At 38.1% G+C, this 23,900-nt stretch overlaps 3 protein-coding genes across 8 annotated transcripts; 2 read left to right on the plus strand and 1 right to left on the minus strand.

Annotated features, from left to right (window-relative positions):
• Positions 1-2,408: 2,408 nt before the first annotated feature.
• LOC108438476 (RILP-like protein 1) lies at positions 2,409-12,319 on the plus strand. 3 transcript variants are annotated; one of them, XM_037531626.1, is made up of 10 exons: positions 3,248-4,200; positions 4,652-4,665; positions 5,021-5,171; positions 6,190-6,308; positions 7,334-7,600; positions 7,755-7,946; positions 9,690-9,847; positions 10,001-10,102; positions 11,226-11,313; positions 11,709-12,319. In XM_037531626.1, exons 1-10 carry the CDS (start codon positions 4,167-4,169, stop codon positions 11,712-11,714), a joined length of 1,131 nt encoding a protein of 376 aa, XP_037387523.1. In that variant the 5' UTR covers positions 3,248-4,166; the 3' UTR covers positions 11,715-12,319. The 3 variants fall into 3 exon arrangements, with proteins under 3 accessions (XP_017571794.1, XP_037387523.1, XP_037387524.1); XM_037531627.1 differs by having other exon boundaries at positions 3,248-3,907; XM_017716305.2 differs by lacking the exon at positions 4,652-4,665 and having other exon boundaries at positions 2,409-3,390.
• Positions 12,320-15,207: 2,888 nt separating this feature from the next.
• rilpl2 (Rab interacting lysosomal protein-like 2) lies at positions 15,208-18,512 on the plus strand. 2 transcript variants are annotated; one of them, XM_017716324.2, is made up of 4 exons: positions 15,208-15,661; positions 15,976-16,127; positions 16,632-16,769; positions 17,634-18,512. In XM_017716324.2, the coding sequence occupies exons 1-4, from the start codon at positions 15,368-15,370 to the stop codon at positions 17,653-17,655; spliced, it is 606 nt and encodes a 201-aa protein (XP_017571813.1). In that variant the 5' UTR covers positions 15,208-15,367; the 3' UTR covers positions 17,656-18,512. The 2 variants fall into 2 exon arrangements, with proteins under 2 accessions (XP_017571813.1, XP_017571814.1); XM_017716325.2 differs by having other exon boundaries at positions 15,979-16,127.
• A 623-nt stretch (positions 18,513-19,135) lies between these two features.
• On the minus strand, positions 19,136-23,899 carry kmt5ab (lysine methyltransferase 5Ab). 3 transcript variants are annotated; one of them, XM_017716316.2, is made up of 8 exons: positions 22,884-23,899; positions 22,480-22,557; positions 22,194-22,326; positions 21,552-21,732; positions 21,101-21,191; positions 20,960-21,019; positions 20,681-20,871; positions 19,136-19,953 (listed from the first exon to the last, which is right to left on the minus strand). In XM_017716316.2, exons 2-8 carry the CDS (start codon positions 22,480-22,482, stop codon positions 19,743-19,745), a joined length of 870 nt encoding a protein of 289 aa, XP_017571805.1. In that variant the 5' UTR covers positions 22,483-22,557; positions 22,884-23,899; the 3' UTR covers positions 19,136-19,742. The 3 variants fall into 3 exon arrangements, with proteins under 3 accessions (XP_017571805.1, XP_017571802.1, XP_017571801.1); XM_017716313.2 differs by having other exon boundaries at positions 22,480-22,562; XM_017716312.2 differs by having other exon boundaries at positions 22,480-23,899.
• Position 23,900: the final 1 nt, after the last annotated feature.

Consider the following 23,900-nt stretch of genomic DNA (forward strand, 5'->3'; position numbering starts at 1 on the left):
TTGTCTATATTGATTGGTTTGTCTGAATGCCTAATATATAAAGGAAAGTGATGCTTCCTGCTTAGTTCTAGTTCTAATTCTAAAGACAGCACCCTACATAGGACTACAGACCTATTGCATTCATACATCAAACCTCATCATAAAGACCTCCCATAGACTGGTGTTTCAGTCAGCTGCTGCTTGGACCTATGGTTGTGGACTATCAAGACCCCCTTCATGCAGACACCAGACACACATAAACTCATTGGCCACTTTATTAGGTACAATTGTTCAATTGCTTGTTAACACAAATAGCTAATCAGCCAATCACATGGCCGCAACTCAATGCACTTAGGCACGTAGATGTCGTCAGCACAACTTGCTGAAGTGCAAACCGAGCCTCAGAATGGGGAAGAAAGGTGATTTAAGTGACTTTGAACGTGGTTGTTGGTGCCAGATCTGAGTAGTTCAGAAACTGCTGATCTACTGGGATTTTCATGCACAACCATCTCTAGGGTTTACAGAGAATGATACAAAAAAGAGGAAATATCCAGTGAGCGGCAGTTGTGTGGACAAAAAAAAATGCCTTGTTGATGTGGGAGGTCAGAGGAGAACGGGCAAACTGGTTTGAGATGATAGAAAGGCAACAGTAACTCAAATAACCAACCAAAATCTCTGAGGAATGTTTCAACACCTTGTTGAAAGTATGCCATGAAAAACTGAGGCAGTTTTGAAGGCAAAAGGGGGTCCAACCTTTTACACCTAGCAAGGTGTACCTAATAAAGTGGCCGGCGAGTGTAGGTGTGGATGATGCTATGATCTTTGAGCTCCACAGAGTAAACTCCAAACTGGACAAACCTAGAGACACTGTCACAACAATGTTTCTCTAGTGATGTCAACACCATCCTGCCTTTCCCACTAGGAAGCAAGCTCAGGGTTTTGCTTGTTGATTCCCTTGCAATGGTCTGAATCATGGAGCCTGACCAACTGGCCACAATTTGTGAGGTTCCAGCACTGTCTGTTGGAGATGGCAGTGAGCAGCACAATCCCAGAGAACAGCCCTTTCACTTTTCCTCTTCCTCTTCACTCTATACATATCAGAATTCTAGTGTAACTTACAGTACAACACCAGCTCACCAGCCAAGCTACAAAAGTTCTGTGACTTCCGTTGTACAGTGTATTCACACTGCAAATGAATCGGAGGCTGTTGGACAACTCCTTGTGGTGCAGGAAAAACCACCTGCAACTTAACATCAGTTACAGAAATGGATAGATAGTTAAGGGGCCTGTGAAGTCTCATTATCAAGGAGGATGTGGAGTTCTAAACGTCCATAGGGACCCACGTGAATGATAGTCTGGACTTAATTCACAAACATATTTTTTGATATGTGCAGCTAACTACTGGAGTAATTGTTTCAGTCTCTTGTGGCCAACATGCTTTTCTATGCTCTGGTCTGGGCAACATCACTGTAGGAGATGCCAAACACAGAGCAAAGCAAAATGTTGAGAACATTTTAAATAGTTCTACTCATCTATTTCAGGAGCACCTTCATTCATCTGCTCATTCCATATAAGGTTTCAGTATACATTTTCAGGGCCCCACTTTTGACACAATACTGAATGTTAAGGTTTCAGTTGATGTCAGAAACATAGTCTCCTGCAGTTCTTCATGTTTATGCACTGATGTCTTTTCACCAGTGTGTGTTAACATTTGTAGTAATTTCTGTATTTATCATGTGCTGTACTCTTTTGCTATTGAAGCATCCAATAAAGATCAATAAAAAAGGACATATGTCTGTCTGTCTGTGTTCTTTAGTGAAGAAAATGGTTCTATATAGAACCCTGAATAATCAAATAACCCTTTACATGATTAAAGGGTTCTTTATACAGTACAAGCATATCTATGATGTCAAGCTTGTACTATATAAAACATTTTTAAAAGTATATAAAAACCATCTAAAGCACATTTTCCATCAATCTGAAGAAACTAATTGTGCAAGTGGAGTGTTCATGGTTTTATAGAGAGCTATTTCCTTAAAGAAACCTCAAAGAACCATCTTTTTTATGTTTGTGTGGTTTAATGCTCAGCACGTCAGCATACATACTTTGGAAGACTTTAGTCATTTAGGGGGTGACCTAACATGCAGAAACACTGCCAGAACACTTTATTGGGCATTCTGCCACATCTTGTACCTGCAGGGGCATCACTGCCAGGGCCCAGAGCCTAGAGTGTAGGGGTTGGTGGGAAAGTTTCCTTTGGTGTAGTTTTATTGTTTTAAAGAAATTATCATACTTTTCTGAACATTGAAAAAAATCTAAATAGGTTGAGACCTGGATTTTGCATCCATGAAAAAAATATTGAAGGCCCTCCCCCAATTGTCTTCTCCTTTCTTCTGGCGCACAAATGGTTAAGTCGGCACTTTCACTACAGATGAAATAAGGTAGATAATTGTGGTGACTGCTACTGATAGAAAAGCAGACGTGATAAGCTAATGTAGGCGAATAGAGGCTGTAGTACGGCTAAATACGTTTTCATACAGGCTGTTGGATATTGGATATATTGGGCAAAGAATGTTGGAGATGGAGCTGCCGGGTAGAAGGAGAAGAGGTAGACCTCAGAGAAGGTTTATGGATGTAGTGAAGGTGGACATGGAGATGGTTGGTGTAAAAGTAGAGGAGGCCAGATGGAGGCAGATGATCCGCTGTGGGGACCCCTAAAGGGAGCAGCCGAGAGAAGAAGAAGAAGAAGCTATCACATTATAACATTTAGGCTTTATAGCGGTCCGTTACTATTCGGAGCACAAGAAGGAAATATTTAACGCTCATTCTGCCTCCAAGAATTTAGGCTGATGATGAAGCTGGTAGATTGTTTATGGACAGTCAGAGTGCTGCTTTAAATAGATTCGCACAGACTGAAAATGTTGATGCCACAGTTCGAGCACAACCACGACCAGGACCATCCTTTCGGCATGCGCACTGGATTCGACCAAAGATATCCAGTGTCTTTAGCCCCTGTGGCTAAACCACACTTGTGAAATGGTTATTTATGTGGAACAGAGCGCGTTAGTAGCCGAGTAACTTGGCAGTTTATTGAGAGTTGACATTTCTCGAAACCTCCTTTCAATGGATACATTCGGAGGCGTGCTGGAGAAGAGCGCCGCAGAGCTGACCGTCCTGGATGTGTATGATATCGCCGCCGTGCTGGGCCAGGAATTCGAGCGTATTGTCGACCAGCATGGCTGCGCGTCATTAACTCGCCTAATGCCTAAAGTCGTAAGGGTACTGGAAATATTGGAGGGTCTGGTCGGCCGGAATTGCGAAAGCGCGGAGAACGACGACCTGGAAATGGAGTTGCGTAGATTGCGGCTCGAGCGGAGAGATCGCATGGAGAAAGAGAAAATGCGTGAAAAGGTTGCGTTTACTGCTTTTGTGGTTTGGAATAAATATGGGTTACAGGTTTTGTTGCATGTCTAAGAGGCTTGAATCACCACATTGCAAGACTGGCTGCAATAAATAGCTCCCCTCAGTAGGAGGCGCTAGAGTTCACAGCTGAGAATCTGCTGGGTTAAAAATAACTCGGCACGTAGTGCTGCCTTTCCATTAATAGCAGCATGGCTGCTGATCTAGCGTTTCAGAATGGATGAGAATGTTTTCGGTGTGTTTTTCCAGAGTTTTCACGGAGGACTTGATTAGTGTTTTCTTTAAACATGTCTGTGAGCACACGATGCTCCCGAACACGCTAGCCAATATAACTCCAGACAAAAAACTCCAGACTGCAACTTCTGAGAAGTTAACAGCTCAAGTGTGGCAGATACACTGGCAATTGTTAATGTACTTGTGAATGAATGCTGTAAAGACTTGACTACACAACGTCCACGCTGCTAATTCCTTCTGCTGAAACTGAGAAAAGAAGACAGAGAGATGTCTTGTAAGGGACGGTTGTTTTAGTGATACAGTATTTTTTACTGTATAACAAACATGGATTAGACTTTTTGGGTCTATCAAATCAACGCATGAATTACAAAATATAACACACATGCACAAAAAACCCACTATTATACTTTGGCCATACCATCTCAGTGGAACATTTAGATTTGATATTGGAGTGTGAAATATCATGATAACATTTTGTCAACACGATAAACAATTTGCTTTTCTGAGGATGTCGTGGATATCGTGCATATTTAATGAACACTGACCTACTACATGCTTCATTACAAAGTGAGCAAAATGAAACCTGTTTAATTTGATCCAGCACAGTACAGTATGTGGAACGAGTGAAAATCTTTGCACTCAGAGTACACATTGTGTCTGTGTGTCAAAATGTCATGATATACATGATACATTGTGAAATTGTCTTTTAATGTTGTGATATATTTTACCTTATACTTTGCCCACCCTTATTTGATTATTATATTTGATATAGGATATTTATTAAAGAAGAGTACAGTTGTGCTGCAGTTATGATACTGAAACACACACACACACACACACACACACACACACACACACACACACACACACACACACACACAATTTCACTTTGTTCTACGGAACCCAGCAATCTGTGGCAGTTGTGTGTGTCTTTCTTTCTGGAACTTTGGTAACTTGATCATAATTCTTTACAATTTTTCTCTTTCTCCTCATTTTAAATGCTCACCAATGTCAATAGATGGGTGTGCATCAGTGAGTACTCCTCACAGTAATATAATACACTTGCTCCCTGCATCATATCAATATTTATAAAACAGTGATATTCTTTCATTACTGTAAAAGGTAAATGCTATTGTGCTTACTTGTTGTCTTGTATATTGTACCAAAAGCAGCTCTGAGTATTTTCTGTTTGCGCATACAAATATAAAATAGTAGTAAAACATTTTAGATACAAAATATATATTTTTTGTCCTCAATCACAAAATTCATGGAGTCTCATCGTCTCGTGTTTGTGTCTAATGTAAAAGAAGTAATACTGCTTGCATGGTAATAGGGTGCTTGTGAACACCACTGTCTTTATATCTGTGCTTGTTTCTGCCTGTCTCAGGAGCTTGAACAGGTAGAAGACACATGGAGGAGAGAGAATCAGGACTTATTGTCACAGATTGCTGACCTCCAAGTCCAGAACAAGTCACTGAGATTAAGGCTGTCTCTCAAAGAACAGCAAAACACTGAGGAAAAACTTCAGCACAATGAAGGTATCAGACTAAGGGATATACACATCATACAATTTTTGTGCTAAGGTAAAATATACATTTTGTGTAAATTACTGAGTTTATCCAGTTTGATATTATTGTTCTCAGACTCTGTTCTATCACTGGTGCATTTCATGCAGTGACAACAACAACAGTAAAAAAGAAATAAATAATTATTAATAATAATATACTGCTACCACTACTACCACTACTACTACTACTACTACTAATAATAATAATAAGAATATTATTTATATAGCACCTTCATACTGGTGGCAACTCAAAGTGTGTGTTAAAGCTTAACAGCAATGCAAGAAATTATGAGTACTTATTTGAAATCATCTATGAAAATGGCAAAGATTGAATTAAAAAGCTATTTTAAAAATAAAATTAAACATCAAGCTTCTAAATCTGAAATGTAAAGTTTTTGCATCATTTTAGATCCAAATGGTTGGAATGCAGGGATAAAGAACAAAAGTACAGAAGACAACCAAATGAATTGTACATTATTTTTTTAATATAAATAACATCCCGACAATTTGTTTTGTGGGTCACAATTTTTCTGCCTATACCACTTTGAGATCATATGTCTTACATGAAATATGTTTTATTACTGTAATATATTGTGTGTGCTATGACTAGTGAAATGTAATGAGGTGCTATTTTAGAGCATGGCATAAATAATGTTAGGAGTGTTTGAGAGCATACTGTATATTTAGTTGCAATCATGGAACACTATCTTTCCTGTCTTTCACACACACAAACACTTAAAAGGCTGTCATATGTGGGTACTGATAAAACATTACAGTGTGCTATATTATAGATGACACTAGTAGGCTGCTATGTCTATACAGAACCATACCTGAATGTTTGTAAGCATGCTCAGTAAGTGAAGCTTGATTTTCTAGCAGCTCTGGTTTTTGTCATTTGTGAAACAATTTTTTCAATGTACAAAAATGAATTTTGTTTTGTTGTTGAAGTTTGCAAGTTAAGTGACTCATGCTTTAATATCTTTGGACAGGGACAAGAGAAAGTGAACATCAGCTAACGAAAAAGCTGAAGGAGAGGGTTGACCAGCAGCAAGATGAGATAAAGGCCAAAGACCGTGAAATTACACTGAAAAATAATGACATTGAAACAGTGAGGTCATACTGTCATACTTTATCCTATATGCACAGCCTAACATGCATCATGAAATAAAACATTCCTCACTATACTAAGGTCAAGAAACATCAAAACACTATTTAATTTAATCGTTGAAATTCAAAATTCTACATTTGAACACAACTAGTACCTAAACAAATACTTGTTTTCACAAATTTTCAAAATTTCAAAGTCATTTTGTCCTATGAAATGGCAGTTTAAATTAAATTAATTACTAAAAAAAGACTAAAATGACTAAAAAAGTATTTAAAGGAACAAGACGTATTTTTAAGAGATCTTTTAAAGTATATTTATATGAATGTATAAACAAAAAAAGAATGACGTTAACACAATGTCATGTAATATGTAAGCTACTTGTAATACGTAGGCTATTCTTGGGTACAGTAAATCAAATCCAACCAGTGTAGATTGTGCTTATTTGGTTAGAGGGCTAAAGTATGAATTTATTAATGTATTTCATTCCCATTATTAAATCAATGAAACATGTAATTTAATCATTAGAAGAGCTCAAATACATGCTAATGTTACTGACAAAGAATGGAAGTTGGTAACTGGTAGTGGTGTATTTCCATAATGCTGTTAATTGACATAATGCTAGTCACTTTCATTAACTGCTCCATATTTATCAAACTTTTCATAGTAACTGCTGTTCAGGGATCAATTTATGACATCACTGAATGACATAGCCCCCCGCGACTCTGAAGGAGAAGCAGCTTAGAAAATGGATGGATGGATGGATGGATGACATGGCACTTAGACCTCATTTTAGATCAGTATTCCTACTGAGACACATGTGTAGAACTGTCAGCAGCAATACTTTCTCCATAGTAGCTCAGAAAGAGAACCTCTAAAGTTCTCTGCAATCATTTTGTCCATTTTTCAGTATCATTTAAGATTAGGCTTAATCTATGTCTTGGGAAAATGGCCCATAGACTAACTTCATTTGTGAAATTTTGCTGCTGTTTAACTATTTATCCATACACTGTTCTATTATCTTTTAGCTTCATGTGGAGCAGCACAGATTAATGAAAATCAACCAGGATCTGAAACACTGGATCTCCATACTTGAAGCCCAGGGTAAAGCACTCATCCAGCAGAGGGCCAATTTGGAGGCTTTGTCTCAGGCTAGGCAGCAGGATCTAGGGTCAGTGAAGATGCAACTGGCCTATCTGAATGAAGAACACCAGGCAGATGTCCTAAATGTAGCCACAGAGTTGGTGGATTGCTCATCTCCAAGACAGCTATCCAAGACATCACATATGCAGCCGGTAATAAATAAAACGCCTATTGATTCATGGTTTGTTTACCTGTAAGAATAGAAAATGAATAGTGGTAAAAACATAAAACATAAACAGTTAAATAAAAACAATCACAATAACGGAAAAGGCAGGAATGTCAAATGTTGCTTTGTCCCCAATCTAGCCCAGGTCTACTCCAGGGGATATAGAGAAAACTGTTTGGGCAGAGTGTGAAACAGAATGGGATTCTCTAGCTGAACATTTTGATCCTCCAAAGAGCCTTGCGCTGGTCAGGACCCATACAGAAAAGGGAAGCAAAGAAGATCATCATATTTGTGCTACTGAGGGTGGCAGTGAGGTGACACCTTCACTATGGGTAATCTTACATGAGTGCTTTTTGGCCTGTTACTTTGTATTAACGTTTATATTATTGTTATATTGCTTGATTTCTGCTGAACATCCCCCATGGCAAAGGTTTAGGTGGGCAAAGTGAAGAAACTAATTACATATTAAACATAATCGTGTTTCTGAAACAGCAAAGATTTCGTAGATCTGGCTCACTGGTTGCTTGATACATGTCAAACAGTGACCTAAGCAGTGGTTCTTCAACTGAGAACTGCAGGAAGAAATCAGCTCCCTATATTTAAGTAGGCTTTGTTCATTTTGTTATATATACAACATATATGTTTTTTATTAAGTAATTTTAGTTTAATATATTGTAAACATGGCTACAGTAGAGACAGTAGATGTTCCATATCGTACAACTAGTAGTACTTCTGTAAAAACAATAGTTTCCAACATTTTTATTAAAACAAAGTTTATGTAGTTGCAGAAAAGATGTGTTTTAGCAATTCTTAGTGTTACACCCTGATTTTCAGACCTTGGGACACATACTTCAAAACAATAGACTTTAACTACTCACGCTGTTGCCACGAGGGCCATGCAGTATCACTTCCCCATCTAAAATGTAGACATGTGGATAAAATAAGGTGCCTATGGTCTAATCCAATCAAATCAAATCACGTTTATTGTCACATCACATTTACACAGGTGGAAAGTGAGTGAAAATCTTAGGTGCATAGAATAGAATAGAAAAAAAATTATATATATAGACGGACTCTGAATATACACATATACACAATATACACTAGTATTGAACTATTCCAATGTACAGTTGTACAGTAATAACTTATGAAATAAAATGATAAAATGTGCTGTTGTACACATTCTGTATGTGCAGTTAGTCTGAGGTAGATAATAAACGACATGCAGGTTCACAGGGATAGAATACTGATATAGAAATCTTCCAGACTGTACAGGATATAGATAGAAGATGTACAGATGTCAATCTATATGTGTAACTACAGATTTGCTAGACTGAAGGTGCAGAGGATCAGAGTGAGTCTGATGAGATGTTGATGAGGTGGTCATTGTCCATGGAGATGATGACTGAGAGGTGCAGTGACAGGCCTACAGACCGATACACCAGCACTACTGGCTGTTCAGCCTGGGGGATGAAACTGTCTCAGAATTGGCTGGTTCTGGACTTTATGCTTCTGTACCTCCTCCCGCTCGGCAACTGGTGGAGTCCTTTAGAAAACTAAGACTCAGTTTTAGTAGGGACATGAAACGTTTTTTCTTTAATATATTATTTTAAAATTAACTCTAAACTTACTGAAGTAACTAATAAATAAATATTGTTATGTATTATTTAATGTATGAAGGATTTTCATAAGTTGAAATATAGGGGATAGGGTTTGGATAGGGTTTTACAACTAATATCTAAGGTCTGAACACAATGTTTTTGTTTTTTTTTTTGTTTTGTTTATGGGACTGCAGGCTGAGCTAATTCAGTAGAATGGTCAATTTACACTCTGTTATGTGTTCAGCACAGAGACTGATTACCTAATAGTTTGCTGCAAATCAAAACATACTGATGGGTATTAAATGCAACTTTTAAAATGAATAACCATTTTAGGGAAGCTACTTGCATACTTTGCACATATTTGTGTAATGATGGAAAAATATAATTTATATATATAATATAATTTATACATGACATTTATTTCTGTTTTCATTCATGCATTGATGCTTTCATGACGTTTTCTTTGGGCACCAGGAGGCACTGTGTGAAGACGACCAGGAAGAAGATAATAGTGCATTGGATCACAACATACCTCAATTTACCCTGCAGGACTTGCAAGATGTATTGCAAGAGAAAAATGAGCTCAAAGCACAAGTATTTCTGCTACAAGAGGAGCTGGCATATTATAAAAGGTACATCAATCACATATAAGTGACAAATGTCAAGAGAAATGTAACATTACATAACACAAAGATACCAAAAAATCACATATAGGGAAATGTCATAAGGCTGTTCTGAGCTTCATGCTCATGTGTGCATAAATATATATTTTTGTTCCTTTAAAGTGAAGAAGAATTGGAGGACCAGCTGAGTCCTCTGGTACCTGTGCTCTTACCTGCATTACAGCCCTCCTCCAACAATCAACCTGAATCAGGCATCAAGAAACTGTAAGTAAAGATAAAAGGAATGTGCACATTAAATTAACACAGAACAAAACCTCATGTACATTTGTGAGAAAGGTTATGAATCTTTTGGAATTGACTGGATTTCTGCTTGAATGGCTAAACAATATATCACCAAACATACACACACACATATACACATTTTTGCTTGTCCTTTAGGGTCATGTAAGACATTGGAGCCTACCACAGCTGTCATTGGGCGGACGGCAGGAAACACCCTGGACAGGCTGCCAGTCCATTGTAGAGCAATGTCATCAAAAACACCCACACGCACACACACACACACACACACACACACACACACACACACACACACACACACACACACACACACACACATAGGGTCCATTTAGCATGTCAAATTGGGCTGACTGCATGTCTTTGAGGAAACCCACATGAGGAGAACATTCAAACCCCAAACAGAAAGGAATGGAAGCAGCTTAGAAGCTTGTGTGTGTGTGTGTGTGTGTGTGTGTGTGTGTGTGTGTGTGTGTGTGTGTGTGTGTGTGTGTGTGTGTGTGTGTGTGAATGTATATGTCGATGTGTCTGCCCTGTGATTGACTGGTGACCTGTCCAGGGTTTTTCCTGCCTTCCACCCAACGACTGCTCGGATAGGCTCCAGCTCCCCGCTGCGACCCAGAAGGAAAAGAGGCTTTGTGTGTGTGTGTGTGTGTGAGTGTGTGTGTGTGTGTGTGTGTGTGTGTGTGTGTGTGTGTGTGTGTGTGTGTGTGTGTGTGTGCACTTGGAATGTATAATTTATGCTAGAGTAACATCTCAGCTTTCTACCAAATTTTGGAAAAGTGTTCACAAACACTAAGATGCCAGTAGTTCTTTATATGTCCCTTTAGGATTCTTTGTTGCTTATTTGAGGATGCTACAGTGCTCTATTAATGAACTCTGAGGGATGTGATATTGGGCTCATGGAGTCCCCAGTCTTTATGAGCTTTATTAGCATCTCTTCTGAGTTGTTCTGAAACCTTTGTTAGTTGGGCCATATTGGACTTAAGAGCATGATATTGAATTGGACTTATTGCACTGAACTTATGACTGCACCTTAAAATATAATCATATAGAAGCTTGAGTCTTCTTTCTTTTTTTTTTGGAACAGGCTGTTTACTGCTGTTATGCCGATGGTAGCAGCAGGTTTGATAAATGACGACCCCACACTGCAGCCAATCAGTCGGCTCATTTCAGTGGTATTGTTTTTGATGTTTCTATAGCTGTCATGCAATAACCATTTACAGTTACTAGCACTGCTTATAAAATGTTAGTGTACTGAAAAATTGAGTGGTGTTATTTAACAAACTGAAAATATAACGATGTACAGTATTAAATGCAAAGTATAGATAAATGACAGTTCAGCTAACCCTGTATATAAATGTATATAAATCCTTTTCACCTAGTATTAAGACAAAATAAATGAAGACACAGAACATACTAGAAGAAAACATGCGAACATACTAGAAGTTTCCAAGACAGAAATTTGAAGACTCAGACATTCACACATCAGCACCTCACGTTATCTTGACAATATAAGACCCTTGAAAGTTTTGTACATTGAGCCCCTGTTTTCTCTCCTCTTCCTCTCCAGGTTTAGATTTGCTTTTCTTTGACAAGATCACAAAAAGTCACAAACCGGGAACGTGTTATTGGAGGAACAAGACAACATACTCCAGAACAAGCTTACTTGGTGACTTACAAATACATGTGAACATGTTTTATACAATGTTTCTCACAAAAACTCCTCTGATTGCAGTGATAGGCTACAAATGGCCACTTCAGGGTTCACAATTAAGAATTCATGTTTTTAACTGCATTTGTTTGCTCAACGTACATGTGACTAACAGATAATGGCCAAAATTGTGCTGAAGTACAGAGCAAAAAATAAATAAAAAATATGAGAACATACTAGTCATGCAAAATTGCCTGCAAGACACAAGATTTTATCACAGCTATTTATTTAGAAAAAATATGGTCATTAGATCTACACTTTACTGTCTCAAAATATAAAAGAAGAAATCTAAATATTGAAGAAACTTAGCTGAAATTATGGCTGGAGGTGAAACAGTTGCAGTCTGACTTTAGATGTTTGTGTGGGTTTTATTTGGGTTTTGTACCAAAAGACATACAATTTCATGATTCATAATGAATGGATGAACTGCTCCAAAAGTGTATCAAATAAAATATCTTTACATTAACTTACATTATCAGTATCAAATGTTTTTGCCCTTTGCTTTAATTTGTTTTTCTTTGGACAGCGACAGTGTTCTGTCTGGCTGCCATGTGTTGTGCCTTCAAAAAGCAGTCCAGGCTGAAACAATCCTCCTTAAGTGTGAACTAAACTGTATATATATATATATATATATATATATAAAGCTGTTGGGTTTTGTGACATTATAGAAACAAATTCAAAAGGGCTTTTTTTGCAGCTTAGTTTGGACTGTATAGAAACAGAATGATCAATTTTAAAATGTTAAGAATGTTTACATACTGAATCAAACTTTGTCATTTCAAAAAAGCAAAGGATATGTTGTTTTCCATCATATGGGCCTTTTAAAAACTCTTGTACTGTCGTTACTGTCGCACTGTTGTAAGTCATTACATATTGAGTATATATATATATATATATATATATATATATATATATATATATATATATACTGTATACACACTATCATCAGCCACTTTATTAGGTACACTGTTCAATTGCTTGTTAACACAAATAGCTAATCAGCCAATCACATGGCCGCAACTCACTGCATTTAGGCATGTAGAAGTGGTCAAGACAACTTGCTGAAATGCAAACCGAGCATCAGAATGGGGAAGAAAGATGATTTATGTGACTTTGAACGTGGCGTGGTTGTTGGTGCCAGATCTGAGTAGTTCTGAGGCAAAAGTAAGGCAGTTCTGAAGGCAAAAGGGGGTCCAACCTTTTACTAGCAAGGTGTACCTAAAAAAGTGGCTGATGAGTGTGTGTGTGTGTGTGTGTGTATGTATATATATATAAAATATCACATTAAAGTTTGGTGTGAAAATCAGTGAATTTATCAGTATTTCTTTACTGAGATGAAGTGGGAGAACATAAGCAAGGTATTTAATAAGCAGAATAATTATGCCTGACTCTCAGAAGCTTAGCTTTCATTTTTCATTTAACACTTTTCAGCTAAGTCCTTACAAGTCTTTTTGGAGCTCTCATGACCTCAGTGTATGATACATGGTGTATGTACATTAGGCCTGCAACGTAATTCCTTTTGCTGCTATTAGTATTATACTGTTATTATAAATAACATTTAGGACAACTGACCTGTCCAGGGTGTATCCTGCCTTCCGCCCGATGACTGCTGGGATAGGCACCCCCCCCGCGACCCTGACGAAGAAGCGGCTTGGAAAATGGATAGATGGATGGATGGATTTAGGACAACTGGATAGCATATAATATAACTTTACAAAGCCCAAAAAGTACACTGTGGTGCGCTGATAAACTTGCCAAATAGGGAAGCTTTTCATATTGTATCGTTTTGTAAACTGATAGGGACTGCCCAAATTTTATGCAATTTATTTTTTATTTCTGTGCAATTTAGGCAATATGGGCAGTCTCTTTTTTGTAAGCTACACTCACTGGCCACTTTATTAGGTACGCCTTGCTAGGGAAGGATTGGACCCCCTTTTGCCTTCAGAATTGCTTTAATTCTCTGTGGAATACTTTCAACAAGGTGTTGAAAACATTCCTTGGTTGTAACAAGTGGTTATTTGAGTTACTGTTGCCTATCATCTTGAACAAGTCTGCCCATTCTCCTCTGACCTTTCATGTTGCTCTTTCCACTTCTTCCTGTATTTGTTTTTGCATTGTATTCTTTTATTTATTTAATTATTTATTTCTATGCTCTCACTTGTTTTTTTAGAGTAAAATATATAACCCACGGATCATTTAAGCAGGGGGCTCCACAAGTATATATTGTAGTGTCCTGCTACTGGCTTGTTTGGCCACAGATGTGTGATGCAGAGTGGCGATGCACAGAGGAGCATGGGAGCACTGTTAGTTAGTTGGTGATGTTCAGTTTAAGAGACGCAGCAATGTTATATGTGCTATATTGTGCTGGTCTGTGGGGAAGCTGTGGATCTGTGTATCTCCCGTGGGCTACAGTTGCGTGACTACTGGTGACTTGCCTGCTCCCATACTTAACTGTATGGGAACTGAGTAACAGTTCTTCATTGCTGCTGTGTACATTAAAGGAGCATTTGCTTAAAGCAGACGATTTTCCATATCTTCTTCCTCACCGATTCTAAACTGGTGTCAGATGTGGGATGCAACCCCCAGCGAAAGTGCTGCTTCTGCAAACTTAAATACAAATCATAAGCAGGAACCTCACTGGCATCTATGGCACGGTGGGCGGCTGGGGAGGCAGAGAGCAGCTGAGGGAATGCCATTGCTGGTAAAGAGCTATGTGCATTTAAAATCTGTATGATAAGATTAAAAACTATTTAGACAATGCATGCAGGATAGTAGTGTTATATTTGCTGTATTGTGCTGGTTTGGGGAGAACTTATAATAAGAAGTACTTATTGGTTTTATTTTATGCTATTTGGTTTATATATATATATATATATATATATATATATATATATGTAGTCCTGTATTTATTGTTGTTTAAATTTCTTTATTTTAATGTTTCTTAAACTTTTTTTCCTCATAACAATGAATGAAGTGTGGACTTTATGACTCAAAGTTATGACTCAAAGGCATTCAGTCGGCTGAGGACTGCTTAAATTCAAAGTACGTTACGTTTATTTAAGATATCACTGTGAGACTCTTTGGCTTTATGTCCTGTTCTGGTGTTTACTGTGAATGAAAATACACACAACAGCTGTACACAACTGTAACAACTGTAATCGTGAGTGGAATCCGCCCTGCAGTCAAAATTCGGTACAAGTAGGTTGTCGGGTCCCCCCCTCTGTTCCTTGCGTTCAGACAGATAAGGTGCCCACGGTATGCGTCTGTCTGCCTGGCTTGAGCCGTCGCTATGGCAACTTGATGCCGATTGGATGCAGCTGGAGGGATTTCCATTGGCTGGTTCACACATCAGTCAACATAGTCGCCAAGTAAGCAACACGTAATTTGGTACAAGGAAGCAAAGTTATCAGCAAAGTGAACGCACTTGACAGACTAACTAAATATCTTAATACACCACATTTAGGAGATCACTTGGTTATATCGCGCTTCGGATACTTCAGCTAGTCAGCTACGAGGAAATGGGAGATTTACAAGATGGTTCACCCGTTCTTGCTTTCGAGAAAGACCCGCTGGAACTTACGGTTGAAGATGTTTATGACATTTCATACGTGATTGGTAAAGATTTGCTAAAAATTAACAGAGGCGGTCAAGAGGTGTCAGAATTACAATTCAAAATTGTTCGTGTGCTGGAAATGTTCGAAATAATGGTCAGCAAGTATAACCTGTCGCTGGAGGAGCTCAGGATGGAACGGGACAACTGGAAAGGGGAGCTGGACAGAGTGGTTGCAGGAGGTTCAGGTGAAAATGATAACGTGAGTCTTGTTTTATGAACACCATTCATCGCTTTGATGGCGTCATTGACTTAAGTCGATATATTCAGAGAATTAACTACTGAACTCCACCACATACGAATTCTGCGAGGGAAGAACGTCTTTAGAAGATCACGTGGGCCCACTGGTAGTTAGAACTTGAGGGAAAAAAGCGAAATCTTACAGAGTCACTCATATTATACAATAAATGTGGAGATATTAAGTCTAATGTGCTTGTGACTGTTTTACAGCTGTACCTTCAAAATGAATGAAGTGTAGCTGTTTACAAAGAGTAAAATTTTAACCTTTTGTTGTAGCAGATAATTGGCCCTGACAAACTGGTGATAGATTTGAAGGACCCCAACCGACCACGCTTCACCATGCAGGAGTTAAAAGAAGTCTTACAGGAGAGGAACCAGCTCAAAGGACAGTTACTGCTGGCCCAAGAAGAGCTACAGCTTTACAAAAGGTATACCACAGTCATTCTACTGAACAGCTGGAAAAGACCCCAAGTTTGCTGGCTTGTAAAAATTCAAATGCATACAGCTGCTACAAGTTGACGAAGGGGTTTCTCAGTTGTAGAGTTTCTCATCTGGATACACACAGTGATTCAATGAAAATATCAAATAATATGTCCCCTTTGTTAAAACAATGAGAGACAAAAAACAAAATCTAACCTTTACTACACAGTTCTCAGTGCGCTAGAACAATTTATGTTACTCCAAGCTGTTTGGTGAGAAAACGCAGTAGTTTTGTTGTAAATAAGATTTTGTGGCCAAATCAACAAGATAATACAGTTTATGTACACTGTACATACTGTAGCACTGCAGATGGATTCAATCCAGTTCACTTGGATTGTAATTGGCCAATTGCAAATGTGTTTTGTATACAGCTACAGAAAGATCACATAATAGGCCTTTTTCTGCCCTCAACTGGCATCTTTTCATTTTGGTTGCCTTTGTTCTTTGTGTAGTGGTGTTCTGCCTCAGCCAGAGCCAAACATGGTTGAAGTAGATCTAGAGACCCCTCCCTCCTCTGACCCCCCACTTTCTGTGACCACAGAGGATAACAAAGAAGAACAAAAAGAGGAAAAGACCACTATTCAGAAACTGTAAGTTCTTTATTGGCTTGTTAAAAAGTTACATTTTGTCATGGACTGTCATACACTGGCTAGGCTGTGGGGACTCAATTTGAGAACTGCTTTAAATAGTGCGCAAATATACGTTTTTGGTGGCACAAGTAGTGTCATTAGTAGGACCAGTATTTCTGCTGCTGTACAGATGGCTGTGGCTTTGTTATTGGTATTGCAATGCATGTTGCCTGTACTGGAATTTTTGTATGTTACTAAATTGTTGCATCTCATGCTACAGTGTGGCTAAATCCTATTCTTGGGGACCCACTGCCATGCCCAGCTATCCCTGCTCCAGCTTATGAACTGATTAACAAGACCTCCATGAGCTGCATCAGATGTGCTGAGGCAGCGAATAATCGAAACTGCCAGGGCAGTGGGTCCCCATGAGCAGCGTTAAACACTGGCCAAGAGGATGTGTACTGCAAAAAAGCAAGAGTTTAGCATGGCAGGGCCCCAGTGGTAGTGACATCTGCACTGAAACACAACTAGCAACAGTTCCTTACTGTACATAGTGAAACATATCTGCATGCATAATACAAACTCTCTGTGATTCTACTTTCTCTGTTGCTATATAAAAAAGAACAGGACTGGGCCTACAGATTCATATTAAGATTAGCTACAGATATATTTTACCGTATAGCTGATAAATTTGTCTAAGTGGCTACCCCCAGCATTCACATACTAGTTTTCATTTTCAGAATTTCAGATCGTTTTTACAAACACTTTGTCATACTGTGTTCTAAAACCACATCAGCAAGCCTGTATGAACATAAAAAGAACTAGATAAAATCTCTCTCTCTCTCTCTCTCTGTCTCTCTCTCTCTCTCTCTCTGTCTCTCTCCGGTTCTTTTTTAAAAGAAAATAGAAGACAGCCAACATCTTCCTAGGATGCTCTGCAAAAACTGAACTTAAAGCCTGTTTATATTCAGAATCCTTCCTTGGCTTTTTAAAGGAATAAACAATCGTCTCTCTTTATATTTTTCATATAATACATTGCGTTATTGTTATGTTAACTCTGACAAAACTGTGAAGATTATCTTTGTTTATTTTGGAAGATATGGGGAAAAATTAGGTATTGAATTTGCAGGTGAGCTAATGTTCATAATACATTATCATATGTGACTTCACATAGTGAAACTAGAAAACAAAACTTTAAATCTCAATCCCTGATTTATTGGCTCAGCTACATTGTAGATGAGGATCTCACTCAATGTACTCCAAGGTTATTTGATTGAAATGTCTGATTCGATAACAGTTAAACTATTGTAGCTCAACAGTTAAGCAAATATCACAAATCAGGAAGCCATGTTATGAGTTTTACTTCAAATGAACAGGATTTAAATAGTGCTTCATCTAGGTTAGAGGTCAGGTATAGCAGTATACAGGGTATTATCAAGGTATAATGAGAGTGATCGGAAAGAATGATGAAATGTTATAAATTAGTATTCATATTTGTTCTTTTACATACCCATCACATGAAAACATGATTACAAATCTATAAATGCAAAGACTCTTATTTTGTTAGATGTATTAGCAGACAAAGCTTTCTGCCTGAAACTGTGTGGAGTTAGTTCTTGGTTGGAGAAATTAGGAAACTTATGCACATCTGTTGAGTAAAAAACCAAAACAAGGAAACACTTGTGGCCTCGACAGTATATTAGAATAGAATGGGCCAAATATGACACCTGAAATACTGTGCTTGAATTATATAACCTAATTATATTACCACCTTGTCTTCTCTTGAATATGGGAACTAATATACGTATTGTATAAGACTGGAAAAGAATTTTCTAAAACTACCAAGGCATCAGTAGAGAATTAACCTGTAGAAGGATTTCTGGCCTTATTTTCCACACACACATGGTCTAGAATTGAATTTTTTTCCCCTCAAATCACTGAAGTTCTACACACCCTAATATAGATACAGTTGGGGGGGAAAAAAATCAATTTGTTTTCAGTATAAAGGCGCTTTACCACAGAATATTTTTATGTGGAGCAGAAGTATAAGGTCATCATCGAATAAGGTATTATCACTGTTACATTAAAAGTAAAGTTCTCAATGGAGTCCCATCCTTAGCACGCAGTGTACAATGGGGAATAATACAAGACTCATGATAAGTTTAAGGGCTGAGTGACAACCCGAATCCAAAGGCCTAAAGGCATTAACTGAAATATGACGATTTTTATAAACAAAGTTGCAGACTCAGCCCAGTTTAGGTTTCTTTAACACTTCAAGCACTACTGCCATAGAGCTCAAGAAATAAACAAAAGGTACACTTTATTGTTCTGCAAGAAATGTCCATTCAAAAAGGAGATGGTCACTTCTTGAAATAATACACAGAATAAATTTTACCAAATTCATATTTATATAAAATGCAGTAGAGATTTTTACATCACATGGCATTATATTGAATAAAAGCCAAAATTCATGAAAACAGTACTCTTCAATGAGTCACATTTCACCCTATAATACTTTAGATTCCATTTTAAACAAAACGTCACTAAACACTGCCAAAAAAAAAAAAAAAAAAAAAAAAAAAAAAGGTCCCTCTCCATTAACACCATCTGCACAAAACTGCCATTTACACTGGCCAAATATAAAATCGTAAGCATTCACAGCATCTCCATTCATTGCAGCATTTACCCAAAAACAAGACTTTTTTTTTTACCCATTATATTATTCATTCTATGCCTTGTACTTGCACATTTTGTTAATAAACCCAACTGTACCTGTAGTTCTTAAACTAGTAACTGGTCCACCTGGCACTCAAGGGAAAAAGGACACAGTCAATAGAACAAAACAGTGGAAGCATCCAAGATTAAGGATGGTTTACATTAGAATGAATTTTATAATGAAAAACAGTGCAAACACTAATCTTACATGACTAAACCTAGTTTCTCCTTCAGATTTATATCCCACTTGAAGCAGGATGATGTGATGGAACAGAGGTGTCACTGCTTGAGCCAAGGGTGAGCAGCAATGGCTTCTTTACTACGGTCTCCATAGTCATAAAGAAGCTCTTCTTCTGCTTTAATGTCTCTGGATGCTACAAAAATAAGATGAGGTACTCCATTCAAGTTGTGTAGTTTGGTCTGGCAGTTCCCATTTTTGCTGTGGTTGATCAGTCGACCCAGTCGATCAGTTTCTTTAGTAGCATCCACACTACGAGAGAATTTATTTATTTATTTTAAACAGGCTTGTTCTAAACATTAACCATATGGATCTATAAACTAGACCCAGTCGTGTTTCCAGTGGAGATCAGGTGAGGTAAATTGTCACTTCCTGATTACCATTCTCATGTGGCAGATAGCGGGAACATGCAAGACTGCCCAGGTGCCTTAAATGATGCAAATCTAAAGTGTGCAGTACAAATCACCATACCCAGCCTCACCTACCCAGCACAGTCCAGTCTCTCTAGAAGAGGACACGACCATAAGCTGATCTTCCAGGAGCTAGCTAGTTCTAAAGCTGGTTCTTCCTGATGCCTAAAAATAGTGTATGCCGGGGTGAAGTTGTACCCCCTAGGAACCCCATTTACACATATAAGATGCTCATTTATGAAATGCATGCTGCATTGCATGCTGTTTTGGGGAAAACCAATTTAAAATTTCCATCTTATTATAGAAGTAAAACGGTCTAAGAGAAAGAACATGTTTAGCTAAAAATCTCTAAATACAAGAGAGAATGCATGAGTATTATTAGAAATGGGCAGAACAATGGCAAACTCTGTGACATACAGTATTATTCTGCCCCATTAGTAAAACATGGAGCAATTACTTTACATACATGGAAAGCACAGTGAATGCACAATGCATAAAAGTTATGCCTAAGCTCTGAATATGTGTACTGAGTATTGACACAAGCAGTACCATCTTTGGTCAAGACTCACCAGTAATTTTTGTTGAGGTGATGAAAGTAGTACATGTAGCAGCCTTTTGTAGGGTCTTGAGCATACTCCGCCTCTCTTTTCTTGGCATCAGCAATTTGAAGTAAATCTCCATGATACTCAACAATAAACTGGCCTTTACGGAAGTCTCTGTCTGCAAAAACACCTCTTCCTTTTCCTTCAATATTTTTAACCTGTTTACAAAGAAAATACCATTGTCCATCAAGTTTAATAAAATACCAGTTTTACACAAGACATTAAAAGCTATTCTTATTGACTAACCTGGAGTCCATCTTCCACATTGTTTGTGATTAGGTCATCAATGTGTCGCTGCTCTTCAGACTGTTGACAAAATTTGAGAACACTGTTTATAGTCTCCTAAAGAATCTCATGCAGCATGAGATTTCAATCATGGTCACTCACCTTCAATTCAGCTTTACTTTTTCTGGAACTCCGTCTAATGGGATAATAATCTGTGACCTTCCGGCTGTGCTGGGGATTTTTACTTTCTGCTCTGCAAATGAACAAAATGAAGAATGCATGAGTCAACTTGTTTTCCTTAAAACCAACCATAGAAGAAACTTTTATTTTGTTGTTTACTCCTCCAATTCAGATTGAGCATAAATATCAGTATAAGTAAGCTCAAGTTAGTTTCATCCCAAACATTTTACATGCAATAACTGCCGCAAGTATGTGACATCACAAGACTCCTCAAGAACTTCATTTGGAATGAAATTTGAATCTAGAACCATAACAAAAATATCACTAATAATAAAAAACGTGCTTCTCACTGGAGTTAAGTAGATGTATCTTTGTATATAAAAATGATAGCTTGATAAGTGTTCTACTCCTAAAAAGTGATTAAAACACATACTTTTTCTGGGTTGGCTTGTTCACTTTGACTTTAACATGGGTCCCAAGTTCAGGTTTGTTTGATAGTGACACACCAGAGGTTCCTCCTTCTTCACGGAGTGTGACAGTCTTCTCTTTGGGTAAAGAGGAGATCCGTGCACCATTATTCTCTTGATTAGAAGGCAACTCTACTGTGAGTCTCACTGAGAAAAAAGGAAACCACGAAAGCCATTTCAAATAGTTGGATACACACGTCAGATATCAGATCAGCTTATCATCCATTCCAAGGTGATATTCATGATAGATTCTACCAACAGAATCAGAAGACAAAAAAAACTGATCTCTGATGATCACATCGCTATGTGGACAATTACCCTGAAAATAGGAGCCCTGCAAAAAATTCAATGAGCTCTTCATACTACACATGAGGTGGTCATGAGATCCTGACTAGCGTGGACCATCTGCTTCCACATTATTTTCTTCTGCTTGTTAGCTCGGAGGACCGGACCTACCAAGTAGTTCATGATAAAGAAGTAGCTACAACATGTGCACTGAGAACTGCAAATACGTAGCCTACTCGCAATTTGTGAGCAAATGTAGAAAGGGAATGTAAACAATCAAACGAGCAGCTTCAGTATAGCAAATCTTAGTTTGACTAACTTACCGTCGCCGTGCTTGCTTGTGTCACTGACCTTCCAGGTCGACGAATTTTCTTCATTAATGGGAAAAAGGGGACTCTTGCGATGGGGGGAAAGCGGACTTGCAAAACTGTGCGGGGTTGATTGTTCTGGACAAGTCTATAAATGAACAAATTTAAACAATAAAAAAAATCGAAAACGGTCAAAATATATGGCTCATCACAAACCAGTTCAATTCGATCATTCGTTAAAACGCTATAGGTTGTTGTTTTTATTCGCGTTGTAGCGGAAAGGTCGTTTCTTCAATCTTACCATTTTCGTCTCATGTTTGTTTTCTTTGGCTTCTCTTTCAGCTTTGTTTTTGCATGGCTCGACGGCCAGAGTTTTCTGCTTCCCTTGACAAAAAAGTGAAACAAGATTATCCAACTTTTCAGAGAGAAACCTCGCCATTCTATATTATACCGCTGTGCACTTTTGTCTGCAATACAATGAAGCATCCACAAGGAACTGGGCTTTTTATTGTCAAAACGAATCCAACCCATCTCATAACTTTGAAGGGACTGCACACATGCATCAAAAGAAAGAAAATAAGAGTAAAAAACGTGTAAACCAAGCGTTGTGTTCATCAATAAATCCGCCCTGGGGCGTTATATCGATAAACCTACTGGCGACATAGTCGGGTTAACTAAACAATACAGTAACGTTATTTTGTTTACCTTTTGCCATTTCAGTCGTTCAGCCAACCGTTTATGGATCAAGAGACTATTGTTTTCCCAAAGGGCAAACTGTCCTGTAAAAATGTGTAAAAGTAATAGCTCAATAACTTCGATTCGATTGTGCTGATATTGAAAGGCTTTAAGGAACGTGAGCTTCCGGGGTTTTAAAAATCTACCACGTCGTTTATTGGTTTGCTGCTAGAGGAAGGACCTTGTGATTGGCCCAGATCACTCAGACCTTTTGTGCCATGCAGGGGATTTGAATTCTGAACACCTCCCCCAGCCACTCCAGCTCGGTGCACTAACATTGTGGATTTTCTTTTTTTTTTTGGGAATGTTGCCGCTTCTCATAATTTTGTTTTCCCTTCCAATCTCAGAAATAATTTAAGTGACTTGCTGTTCATGCACTGCATCCTGTTTGCTGAAGCAGTTTTATTGTGTAAACTGTCTATGTACACAAACTCACAGATATGGAGAAACTGCCCTGTTCATCGATAATAAAAGTCGATATTGTATATCACCCCAACACGTATCCTTGTTCAATGGTTGCAAATTCTAATCTGATTTAAAGTAAATCCATTCTAATAAAAATGACTTTAATAACATAATAAATCTTAAACGAATCAAGCATCTCGAACAGCCTAGTTACAGAGACTAGGACACGTGCCAGAACCCTGGACTATGGATGACCCCTTGACACATTGTTCATTATATTATAAGTTCATTTTCACTTTTCTGCGAAAAAAAAAGAAACACTGGCGTCTGCTTTTTATCCTTAAAGTGGTTGTCCAAACATTAACGCCATGGTTACTTTTCATGTCTCACCAGTATATTTAGAGATGAAAAGGGTCGTGTCTGCCTAGGTTTTATCAAACCTTCACATTTTTGAAGTGACGACTCAAATACATAGAATATGCCTTTTTAGGTGGAATGGCCATACATTTGTTATTGTAATGATATTGCATTGTGGGTGTCAATATAAAGTGACGGCCATATTTGCCGGCTGGTGCTGTGCTG

Source organism: Pygocentrus nattereri, chromosome 20 (genome assembly GCF_015220715.1).
Source record: "Pygocentrus nattereri isolate fPygNat1 chromosome 20, fPygNat1.pri, whole genome shotgun sequence".
Classification (NCBI taxonomy): Eukaryota; Metazoa; Chordata; class Actinopteri; order Characiformes; family Serrasalmidae; genus Pygocentrus; species Pygocentrus nattereri.

What these genes read in the sequence shown, in the direction of transcription:
- LOC108438476 (XM_017716305.2), top strand. Translation starts at nt 3,103, where the DNA reads ATGGATACATTCGGAGGCGTGCTGGAGAAGAGCGCCGCAGAGCTGACC. An exon ending in AGACATCACATATGCAGCCG is followed by an intron (nt 7,601 to 7,754) that starts GTAATAAATAAA and finishes TCCCCAATCTAG; the next exon opens with CCCAGGTCTACTCCAGGGGA. An exon ending in GAATCAGGCATCAAGAAACT is followed by an intron (nt 10,103 to 11,225) that starts GTAAGTAAAGAT and finishes TTTTTGGAACAG; the next exon opens with GCTGTTTACTGCTGTTATGC.
- kmt5ab (XM_017716312.2), bottom strand. Translation starts at nt 22,617, where the DNA reads ATGGCGAGGTTTCTCTCTGAAAAGTTGGATAATCTTGTTTCACTTTTT. An exon ending in CACAAGCAAGCACGGCGACG is followed by an intron (nt 21,733 to 22,193) that starts GTAAGTTAGTCA and finishes CTTTTTTCTCAG; the next exon opens with TGAGACTCACAGTAGAGTTG. An exon ending in ATGTGGAAGATGGACTCCAG is followed by an intron (nt 20,872 to 20,959) that starts GTTAGTCAATAA and finishes CTTTGTAAACAG; the next exon opens with GTTAAAAATATTGAAGGAAA.
- rilpl2 (XM_017716324.2), top strand. Translation starts at nt 15,368, where the DNA reads ATGGGAGATTTACAAGATGGTTCACCCGTTCTTGCTTTCGAGAAAGAC. An exon ending in GAGCTACAGCTTTACAAAAG is followed by an intron (nt 16,128 to 16,631) that starts GTATACCACAGT and finishes TTCTTTGTGTAG; the next exon opens with TGGTGTTCTGCCTCAGCCAG. An exon ending in AAGACCACTATTCAGAAACT is followed by an intron (nt 16,770 to 17,633) that starts GTAAGTTCTTTA and finishes TGTCTCTCTCCG; the next exon opens with GTTCTTTTTTAAAAGAAAAT.